Source organism: Coregonus clupeaformis, chromosome 11 (assembly GCF_020615455.1).
Source record: "Coregonus clupeaformis isolate EN_2021a chromosome 11, ASM2061545v1, whole genome shotgun sequence".
Lineage (NCBI taxonomy): Eukaryota > Metazoa > Chordata > Actinopteri > Salmoniformes > Salmonidae > Coregonus > Coregonus clupeaformis.
In genome coordinates, this window is record NC_059202.1 from 5354155 (window position 1) to 5366196 (window position 12042).

The window sequence follows — 12042 nt, forward strand, 5'->3', positions numbered from 1 at the left end:
TTATTAGGAATTTTCAAATCTGACTTTTCTATATGGCCATGTATGTATTTTTTTCTTTCTCACCCCAACCCAATTCCTCAAATCATAGCATCTTATAAAAATAAAAAAAACGTATCACCAAACTCCAAATTAGGTTACATATCATTATCAGGCCTAAAAAAAAAAATGTAGAGCCATACCAAAGAAGTGCTGTGTAGGTCAGTTCACTGAGCTGAGTTCTCTCAGCAGCTGCTGGAATGAACTCGCTCACAATTCTCTCTGAGAGAGAGAGAGAGAGAGAGAGAGAGAGAGAGAGAGAGAGAGAGAGAGAGAGAGAGAGAGAGAGAGAGAGAGAGAGAGAGGGAGAGGGAGAGAGAGAGAGAGAGAGAGAGAGAGAGAGAGAGAGAGAGAGAGAGAGAGAGAGAGAGAGAGAGAGAGAGAGAGAGAGAGAGAGGAGGAGAGAGGGGAGAGAGAGAGAGAGAGAGAGAGAGAGAGAGAGAGAGAGAGAGAGAGGGGGAGAGAGAGAGAGAGAGAGAGAGAGAGAGAGAGAGAGAGAGAGAGAGAGAGAGAGAGAGAGAGAGAGAGAGAGAGAGAGAGAGAGAGAGAGAGGAGAGAGAGAGAGAGAATATTTTCATCCTCTTTTTAATATTTGTTCAACAGTATTTATACTTTCCTGTAAGCCTACACCTGTTTTGCATACTTACAAGATAACAATAACAATTTATTACATTTGTAAAGCACTTTTCATTCTACAGAATAATCTCAAAGTGCATAACATAAAATAAAATTACAAATATTAACAAAATATACAAAAAAGAAAGCAAAAATGGACACATCTATCTGTAGATCTGCAAGGGGCAATCAATGACTGTATACCAATTGTTTTGGGGGGGGTTCCACAATCGTTGATGACGTGCAGCATGTAGCTTTGCACAAAGTGTCAGTGAGCATTACAGTAATATCACCCTGCTATACTCCCACTCCCTCCTGTGAGAGTGCAATGTTCTGGGACTACCATGCAAATGTGGAATATTTTGGAAATATCTCTAGGGCCTAGGAGGAGGTGCTCTAAATTCTACCAGACCGGACTAGAAGTTCACCTGTTAAATGGGAGGGATCACTTCTCCAATCAGAACATCCTGCAGAGGTAACTGTGAGATAACAGCAGGAGTCAATAGACAGCTCTGAGCAGCATCAGTAAAAAAAAGAGGCTAATCGTTCCAACTCATTGTATTTCATTGTTGTCATTCCTTGTTACTTTGCTCTTTTATCAGACAAGCGATGATAGAACATTTTCAGTAGCAGTTGTTTGCTGACGAAAAGGCTGGTAGAGGTAATTGGGGAAAGCTGAAGAGGTAATTGACGCAATTTCAGTGCAACACTTTTAACATAGGCTCCTATGGGGAAAACAGAGGACAGCTGACACAATGAGACTGTATGTCCTCTGCTGAGAACTGTGTTCAGAGAAATAGAGAGACAGATGGAGACAAGACATTGATATAACATCAGATCTGAGGAGCAATACGACTTAAGCCAAAGGGCTGGCCACCATTTGAACACAATCTGTCCCTACCAATCTGTTCGATAGTCAAACATTTGTCAAGGACTTTTTTCACATTTTGTTACTTTACAGCTTTATTCAAAAATTGGTTAAATTGTTTTTTTCCCTCATCAATCTACACACGATACCCCATAATGACAAAGCAAAAACAGGTTTTTAGAAATTGTAGCACATTTTTTTATACAAAAAAACTGAAATATCACGCTTACATAAGTATTCAGACCCTTTACTCAGTACTTTGTTGAAGCACCTTTAGCAGCGATTACAGCCTCGAGTCTTCTTGGGTATGACGCTACAAGCTTGGTACACCTGTATTTGGGGAGTTTCTCCCATTCTTTTCTGCAGATCCTCTCAAGCTCTGTCAGGTTGGATGGGGAGCGTCGCAGCACAGCTATTTTCAGGTCTCTCCAGAGATGTTAGATCGGGTTCAAGTCCGGGCTCTGGCTGGGCCGCTCAAGGACATTCAGAGACTTGTCCCGAAGCCACTCCTGCGTTGTCTTGGCTGTGTGCTTAGGGTCGTTGTCCTGTTGGAAGGTGAACCTTCACCCCAGTCTGAGGTCCTGAGTGCTCTGGATCAGGTTTTCATCAAGGATCTCTCTGTACTTTGCTTCATTCATCTTTGTCTCGATCCTGACTAGCCTCCCAGTCGCTGCCCCTGAAAAACATCCCCACAGCATGATGCTGCCACCACCGTGCTTCACCATAGGGATGGTGCCAAGTTTCCTCCAGACGTGACGCTTGGCATTCAGGCCAAAGAGTTCAATCTTGGTTTCATCAGACCAGAGAATCTTGTTTTTCATGGTCTGAGAGTCTTTAAGTGCCTTTTGGTAAACTCCAAGCGGGATGGTCTCCTGAGTGGTGCAGTGGTCTAAGGCACTGCATCGCAGTGCTAACTGTGCCACTAGAGATCCTGGTTTGAATCCAGGCTCTGTCGCAGCCGGCAGCGACCTGGAGACTCATGGGGCGGCGCACAATTGGCCCAGCGTCGTCCAGGGTAGGGGAGGGAATGGCCGGCAGGGATGTAGCTCAGTTGATAGAGCATGGCATTAGCAACACCAGGGTTGTGGGTTCGATTCCCACGGGGGGCCAGTATAAAAAAATATATATAAAAAAAATATGTATTCACTAACTGTAAGTCGCTCTGGATAAGAGCGTCTGCTAAATATGTAAAATGATGTCATGTGCCTTTTACTGAGGAGTGGCTTCCGTCTGGCCACTCTACAATAAAGGCCTGATTGGTGGAGTGCTGCAGATATGGTTGTCCTTCTGGAAGGTTCTCCCATCTCCACAGAGGAACTCTAGAGCTCTGTCAGAGTGACCATCGGGTTCTTGGTCACCTCCCTGACCAAGACCCTTCTCCCCTATTGCTCAGTTTGGTCGGGCGGCCAGCTCCTAGGGAGAGTCTTGGTGGTTCCAAACTTCTTCCATTTAAGAATGATGTAGGCCACTGTGTTCTTGGGGACCTTCAATGCTGCAGACATTTTTGGTACCCTTCCCCAGATCTGTGCCTCGACACAATCCTGTCTCTGAGCTTTACGGACAATTCCTTTGACCTCATGGCTTGGATTTTGCTCTGACATGCACTGTCAACTGTGGGACCTTATATAGACAGGTGTGTGCCTTTCCAAATCATGTCCAATCAATTGAATTTACCACAAGTAAACATCTCAAGGTTGATCAATGGAAACAGGATGCACCTGAGCTCAATTTCGAGTCTCATAGCAAAGGGTCTGAATGCTTATGTAAAAAAAAATCACTTTGTCATTATGGGGTATTTTGTGTAGATTGATGAGCAAAAAAAAAAAAAACATTTTTAGAATAAGTCTGTAACGTAACAAAATGTGGGAAAAGTCAAGGGGTCTGAATACTTTCCGAATGCACTGTACTTGCAAAGAAATTGAATAGTAAAATAAAAATGAAAGAATGAAAGAAGTATCTAAATAAAATAAATTGCGGGGAAGGGTTTAGGGTTGCTGTCTCTTGTAATCTCAGTTGTGGGGAAAGAGACGGAGAGGGAGCAGGAGAACCTCAATGACTAGACACCTATCCTCTCACTGAGGGGTTCGAACTCACACATCTCAAATGACAGGATCAGCTGAGAAGGTGAAAAACCAAACCGGCAAGCATCATGCACTGATTTCACACGCGCACTGTGAGGTGGTGGTGCCTTCTCTTTCAAGTATCAAGGCTTTGAGCATCCTGCCATATCTTCACATTAAAACGGAGAGTAAAGTTGAACTTTCCATATGAAGCTGCCTTGCAATTCGACAAAGTGGCAATTAGATCAAGCAAAGCGTGAGCCCTTCTATGTTTTGGAGCTGCATGCGCTGAAATTGACTCTTCTCCAGTAGTTATTGCATTATACTTAGGCTTAAATAGGCAATGCTTGCAATATAGTCTCGTGGAAAATGAGCTGGCATGAACATCTGTAAGGGGTGATCAAGAGTGTGACAAACCAAAGCTTTAAGGAAATAACGTTGCCTGCTTTTCTCCAAGACATCACAGCAATAGGGACATGGGATTCTATTTTTAGACACCAATGTTCCAACAATAAATTAACAACTTGTTCCTCAATGTGATCTGATAGTGTGCATTGCACCTGATCTTGAGTAGCGTACATCGCTGGAGAACATGGAAAGCGGTTTACCTTATTCCTTTTCTTCAAGGGTTGCAAAGTGATGAGTGGTTTGCCTTATGCTCTCCTAGAAAGCAACATGGGAGATATATAACTTTTGCACAATGGAATCCAGAACACTATTATCTGCTAATAGAGGTCGCTACTCCTGTGGGACTTTACGTAGTATTTTTGTCTTTGAAATATAATTTCACAGCAATTGTGTCTGTAAATTGCAAGTTGAGGAAAAGTGTGGACAAACAGAACTCCGACTAAATCCTTTCAACAATAAAAATTTCATCCTATCGAGACCAAATTTCCTGGGCTCTTATGGGAATTAAACACTCCTCCCGCTGTATGCTGCTCAGTGGGAAAATGGCGGAGTCTGAGAGAACTGAGGTAGGTGTGTAAGCTTCGATTAAATCATAGGCAAAGCTACACAACAATGTGAGTGATGCATAGGCTAGTCGCGAGTGCAATGCGCCGTCGCTGTAAGGTTAGATTCTAATTTCGAGCATGGAAAGCACAACGCGCACAAGTGTAGGCTGGTACCTATGCAATATATTTTCTGGTACTCTTTGGGTCCGCTTTTGTGCAACATAGCCTATGCCCTGTAAAATGTATATGCCAAATGGCACACTCTACTCATACAATATTATTCATCTAAGCATACTTCAAACTGTTCGTTGACCATTAGTTGAGTTCCGTAAACTTAATTGATTCGTGTGACACTCTGTTTAATAGTAGCTACCCTAATGATAGCCTACTCGTGTCTGCCACCAATAATTTTTCTGTCTGAGGCTTGTTCATAATCCAGAGAAAGGTCGCACTCGGTCAGTAACAGGTAAAGATTCAGAGAAACGTGATTTAGGGCGCGAAGCCCGCGGTTATAGCTCGTGCGCTGTCCTTGGTCCTGTAGCAACCTCAAACTGGAACGGCAATCTTGGCTTGCTCCCTTGAGTGGGCCACCCCGTGAAACGCATAGCCGTGGTTAGTAGGGGTGCTGAGGGTGCTGCAGCACCCCCTTGATAAATCACAATTAAAAAATAATTTATATACATATAAAACATTCCACCAAATTACTACACTAGGCCTTTATTACTCCTGAATGAAAAATACTCATCAGCAGAACAGGGAGTTTACTTTAGATGCAGTTAACATGAGAATTGTAGCATTTTCTGCTTGAGAGTACACGTTTGAGGAACAGAAAATAGGTGGAGAAAGAAATATTACTATGGGTACCCATATAGTTTTAATACAAAATACTTCCTTGTGATAATTAAGAATTGCGTAGATTTTTCGTTGTTGCATGTCTCAGTGTTTGTTTTTGCCCATCCTGTCTGTCCATCTGTGAAAGTAATGTTTGTTGCCATGTATCTTTCTGCTTACCCAGTATGTGAATAGAACAGGTTATTCTGTGTGAATGGAGCCAAGGTTTGGAGCTGCCTGTTGCTCAGCCCCCTGTTACCATCCCCATTACGAGGTAAAACAAGGACAATGACAAAGCTGCACAGTCAGAGTGGCTGCCGAGCACAAGACAGAGGAGAAGGACTGACTCTCGTTAACAAGGCCAGATCAATATCACTGACAGCCATGAGAGTGAAATCTAAATCTTAAGATATATGTGCACTGGGGAATAGAACAAGAAATTGATTGAGTTGAATGCTCACATTAATTTTTCCCCTTTTTCCTCTGTCTTGATAATATGTCCGGAAGGGAAGGAAATCCTGGATCCTTTTTCTTCCGCTGAGCTATGGGCTGATCAGACAGGCTTCTGTCTGTGCTCTCCCAGCGGGCATTGCAGGTGACAATTAGAGTTTTACAGGCACAACTTCTGTGTAGAATTCTGTATCTTCTGCTTTTCTCAGACAGACAGACATCCTGTCAATACTGTTAGTGTTGTCTCTAGACAAATACGCTCGGTCAACTCACCTCTGGGGCTCCATGGGAAAGACAATGACAGTTGAAAGAACAAATGAGAGAGGAAAATAGCAAAGAATATAAACTGCTGTAAGATCTGTTATTCCCGCAGATTGTGAGGTGAATGCAAAGAGTGTTGTGCTTTCACAGAATCAGTTCATTGGGTTTTTGAGTTTTATCATCATACAGTATGTCATTCACCCACTGTTTCTCTGTAGAAGACCTGACTTTTAGATATCTGCCCCCACCCCATGACGTCTTTATTGTGTGTTACCATTCTCTCCAACCCTTAGCAACAGCAGCAGCCGCAGCCAATCCGCATCATCCAATCTCAGCGCGTGCAGCCCACCTCGCTGCCAAAGCCTGTGCCCTCCGTCCACCATGTCCCGAGGCCGCCCCATACGCCCCACGCTGCCTCCCTGCCTAGCTGCCCTGGCCGGGGGAAGATGGCCAAGTTCCTCAACCCTGAGGAGATGACCTCAAGGGACTACTACTTTGACTCCTACGCTCACTTTGGAATCCATGAGGTAGGGCTGCCCAAGGGCTGTATGTATCAAGCCTCTCAAACTCAAAGTAGTAGTGCTGATCTAGGATCAGCATAAGATTAGACAGGGGATGCTTTGTAAATACAGACTCAGTTCTTACCTACTGTGTTCTTACAATGAATATATGTAAAGTTAGTTCCACTAAAGACCAGCCCATTTTAGACCACTTCACAATACTGCATCTCTTCCCGAGAGATATACTGTGTTCCACCTAGTTCCACTAAAGACCAGCCCACCAGCCCAACACTGCACAGTACTGCATCTCCTCCCCAAAGATGTACAACTGTTCTAGGGTATATGGGAGGAGGGTGTCAGAAGGGTAGAGAGCATATTTCAAGTAAGATCTGTGAGATGGGGTTTGTTCTGTGACATTTTCTGAAGGTACTAGGTCAGATGGGTTTTTATCATTTCTGCTCTGTGAATGTTCCTGACAGATAGAGAGAGAGAATGGTTGAAATGACTTAAGACGGATATGCAGGAACCCCCCACTGTTTTTCAATGTGGACCAGTGTGTCTAAAATGGAAGGGTGAGATTACAGTGACTGGCGGATTAATATTTAATATACATAGGCTGTCTACGTTCATATTGTCATGGAAATATGAACGTAGCTTAGTGGTTAAGAGCGTTGTGCCAGTAACCGAAAGGTTGCTAGTTCTAATCCCCGAGCCAACTAGGTGAAAAATCTGTCGATGTGCCCTTGAGCAAGGCACCTAACCCTAATTGCTCTTGTAAGTCGCTCTGGATAAGAGTGTCTGCTAAATCACTAAAATAATAATAATACAGCTTTGATTGAAAAACACCTTGTTTTTCACCTTGATACACTGTTGTAAGTGGTTTTGACATCTCCCACCCTGACACCATTAATTTGTCACTGAACAGGAGATGCTGAAGGACGAAGTGAGGACGCTCACCTACAGGAACTCCATGTACCACAACAAGCACGCCTTTAAGGACAAGATTGTCCTTGACGTGGGCAGCGGGACTGGCATCCTGTCCATGTTTGCAGCCAAGGCGGGAGCCAAACACGTGTACGGGGTACGAGAAGCTGCCTCACTCCCTGCTCCCTGTCTGGCCTCGGACTAGAATGTTATCAGGCAGAACCATCACAACCGACAGCATATGGAAATGCTGTGAAGCCTAGCCTGACAAGCTGCTTGCACGCCCCAGACAGTGTGCGTGCGTGCGAGTGTGTGTCTGTGTACTTGTATCTTTACATGTGTATACTATGCATATGTACATATATTTGTTTATGAATGAATGAGTTTGTCACGATGCAGACCTGGTTTACCTCAGGTGGTTATTGGCTGTCTGCTTGTCAGGCAGGTTGTCTGGATAAGCTCTCTCTATTTTAGAGCTCTCAGATGCTGAGTTGTGCATTGTGGAGCAGAAGTAATTGCCACTCTAGGCATATCTGAAAATGCATGCTGGATTTGGGCCAGTAGCTTGTTGATAACCCGGTGGTTCTCATTTTGTACATTGGTCTTGGACAGGGCTTTTGTCAGTTTGTGTAACTGTGTGCGTGCGTGCGCGCGTGCATGTGTATATTTTTTGTATTTTAAATTGTTCTGGCAATTCTCACAAAGAAACTTCATTGGGAGGAAGGCTGTTTGACATGCTTTTTACATTTGTATCACAAATTATATATATTTTTAATCATGACAATTTTAGGCCCTTTTTAGACCTACAGTATATATGCCTCCTTTAAGATGTTATGATCTGTGAACCGAACATTATACAGACAAAATCTTGTGTCAATTATATTCCTTATAATGTGGTCTAACATATGGAGTATGTCTAGATTCTGAAATACACATTTTCACATTAATTGATTAAACATTACAAATATGAAAATGAATATCTCAGAAGTACCCTTTTCATTATAAGACATATTGTTTGGAACAATATGCTCTACAAGTACATCACATTTCCAGAGTGGGCTCTCTGTTATTTCTTAAGTTCTGATCAATTTTATGAGCACCACCAACACAGTGAATGGTAAATGGATTCAATGGATTTGATCTCATGGATGGCCATTCCTTGCAGGGTTTTTTCTTTATAAAAAAGGGGCTTACAGTGCCTTCAGAAAGTACAGTGCCTACAGAAAGTACAGTGCCTTAAGAAAGTATTCACACCCCTTGACTTTTTCCACATTTTATTTTGTTACAGCCTGAATTTAAAATGGATTTAATTGAGATTTTGTGTCACTGACCTACCCCGTAATATCAAAGTGGAATTACATTTTTACAAATGAATTAAAACTGAAAAGCTGAAATGTCTTGAGTCAATAAGTATTCAACCACTTTGTTATGGCAAGCCTAAATAAGTTCAGGAGTAGAAATGTGCATAACAAGTCACATAATACGTTGCATAGACTCACTCTGTGTGCAATAATAGTGTTTAACATGATTTTTGAATGGCTACCTCATCTCTGTACCCCACACATACAATTTTCTGTAAGGTCCCTCAGTCGAGCAGAGAATTTAAACACAGATTCCACCACAAAGACCAAGGAGGTGTAGCTTTGCCTCTCTCATTCCTATTGGTAGATGGGTAAAAAAAAAGAAGCAGACATTGAATATCCGTTTGAGCACGGTGAAGTTATTAATTAGACTTTGGATGGTGTATCAATATACCCAGTCACTACACATACAGGCGTCCTTCCTAACTCAGTTGCTGGAGAGGAAGGAAGCCGCTCAGGGATTTCACCATGAGGCCAATGGTGACTTTAAAACAGTTACAGAGTTTAATGGCTGTGATAGGAGAAAACTGAGGATGGATCAACAACATTGTAGTTACTCCACAAGACTAACCTAAATGACAGAGTGAAAAGAAGGAAGCCTGTACAGAATAAAAATATGCATCCTGTTTGCAACAAGGCTCTAAAGTAAAACAAAAACATGTACTTTATGTTCTGAAAACAAGCAAATCCAACACACACAACACTGAGTACCACTCTTCATATTTTCAAGCATGGTGGTGGCTGCATCTTGTTATGGGTATGCTTGTCATCGGCAAGGACTAGGGAGTTTTTAGGATAAAAATAAATGGAATAGAGCTAAGCACAGGCAAAATCCTAGAGGAAAACATGGTTCAGTCTGCTTTCCAACAGACACTGGGAGACAAATGCACCTTTCCGCAGTACAATAACAAACCATAAAGCCAAATATGTACTGGAGTTGCTTACCAAGATGACATTGAATGTTCCTGAGTGGCCTAGTTACAGTTTTGACTTAAATTGGCATGAAAATATATGGCAAGACTTGAAAATAGCTGTCCAGCAATGATCAACAACCAATTTGACAGAGTTTTAAGAATATTTTAAAGAATAATGTGCAAATATTGTACAATCCAGGTGTGCAAAGCTCTTAGAGCCTTACCCAGAAAGACTCACAGCTGTAATCGCTGCCAATAGTTATTTTAACATGTATTGACTCAGCGGTGTGAATACTTCTATAAATTAGATATTTCTGTATTTCATTTTCAATTTGCAAAAATTTCTAAAAACGTGTTTTCACTTTGTCATTATGGGTATTGTGTGTAGATGGGTGAGAAAAAACAATATTTAATCCGTTTGAATTCAGGCTGTAACACAACAAATGTGGAATAAATCAAGGGGTATGAATACTTTCTGAAGGCACTGTAGCTAGGTGAGACAACCACATATCAGCGTCAAATATACAGGATACGAACATTCAATTTCAGCTAAAGAATTAATAAATAGCGTTTTGCAAAAACAACATATTTTAATTCACACCTAAAATCTATTAATAAAAAATCTGAGAACAGTGAAGGGACACACACATGAAGGTACCCATAAGCAACCATTTCTGATGAGAAAACACAAATGTGAAAATTTGGTCGATATAACGTTTTGGAAATAAACTCTTCAAATGTAAAAAGCATGTCAAACATCCTTCCTCCCAATTAAGTTTCTATGTGAGAATTGCCAGAACAATCTGAGATACCAAAAATATTTTCTGCATACGCTGGCGTGGAATCGCCTATGTGCAATTACACTGAGTGTACAAATATTAGGAACAGAAGTAAATGCAACTCTAGACATAGACTGACCAGGTGAACGCTATGATCCCTTATTGATGTCACCTTCACCTTAAATCCACTTCAATTATTGTAGATGAAGGGGAGAAGACAAGTTAAAGGATGTTTAACTCTTGAAACAATTGAGACATGGATTGTGTATGTGTGCCATTCAGAGGGTGATTGGGCAAGACAAAATATTTGAGTGCCTTTGAATGGGGTATGGTAGGAGGTGCCAGGCGCACCGGTTTGAGTGTGTCAAGAACTGCAATGCTGCTGTCAAGAACTGCAACGCTGTGTGTCAAGAATGGTCCACCACCCAAAGGACATCCAGCCAATGTGACACAACTGTGGGAAGCATTGGAGTCAACATGGGCCAGCATCCCTGTGGAACGCTTTCGACACCTTGTAAAGTCCATGCCCCGACGAATTGAGGCTGTTCTGAGGGCAAAAGGGGGTGCAACTCAATATCAGGAAGGTGTTCCTAATGTTTTGTACACTCTGTGTATATAATAGTGTTTATGTATGTGGATCATCTGGTCAAATTACTGCTCTGCCAATACCAATACTGTGCAACACTTTTTTGTGCCTGCAAGTTGCAACTATATCTTTCCATCGTCATTATGTTTTAATCTAAATGCAGTTTCCCACATTTGCTTTATTATGCTCTCTCTGTGAGCTCTGAGACCATGCCATTTTCAGATCCATCACTTAGACTCCACCAGAGAGACAAACCTCAGAGGACAGATCTGGGCTCAAGGCCAACTCTGAACTCTCCCATACAGAACATCACCCTGTCAGAGAGATGTAATCACACACAGGGAAAATCCGACAGTAATATTAGAAAATACAGATAAAATACCTTTTGTGCTGAAATACAAAGCAGACATCCCAGTATCAAAGTGGAGGATCATTCTTAAGCAGCGGCAGATGTAACCTTGGCCTCTCTAAATCACTAGTGCTGACGTTACTAAGGTACAGTCGTCATAAGCCACAGCCTATGAGTCTTAACAGGTAAATCACAACCATCTACAGCAGTGATGACATCCATGCTACTGTACAGTAAGTCTCTCACACTGAATAACTTAACCGTCTGTATGCAGATATTTACCTGCCTTTAAGCAAACCTGGTGGAATTTATTCCTTAGAGGTAGGTATGTGACAATGGGAGACTGTCTCCAGGGAGGAGGTGTTGTGTGACTGCCTGTGGGTGACAGATAGAGTGCCTTCTGGCACCATTGGGAGCTGAGAGGCAATGTGAGGGGCATACAGATCTCTGTGGGTGAGAGCGCCCACTCAGGCATGGCAATGAAGGTATATGCTGGATCTGTCCCTGTCTTCGGCAAGGGAGAAATCAGTGCCAATTATTGTGGGCTGATATACC

At 42.3% G+C, this 12042-nt stretch overlaps 1 protein-coding gene across 1 annotated transcript in view; it reads left to right on the forward strand.

Moving 5' to 3' along the window:
- Positions 1 to 4178: 4178 nt before the first annotated feature.
- LOC121577344 (protein arginine N-methyltransferase 8-B-like) overlaps positions 4179 to 12042 on the forward strand; it is a 35785-nt gene continuing 27921 nt past the window's right edge. Inside the window, exons 1-3 of the mRNA XM_041891104.2 lie at positions 4179 to 4553; positions 6368 to 6601; positions 7500 to 7655. Coding sequence (XP_041747038.2) covers positions 4485 to 4553; positions 6368 to 6601; positions 7500 to 7655 — 459 coding nt within the window. The 5' untranslated portion in view covers positions 4179 to 4484. The remainder of the gene's footprint in view (positions 4554 to 6367; positions 6602 to 7499; positions 7656 to 12042) is intronic.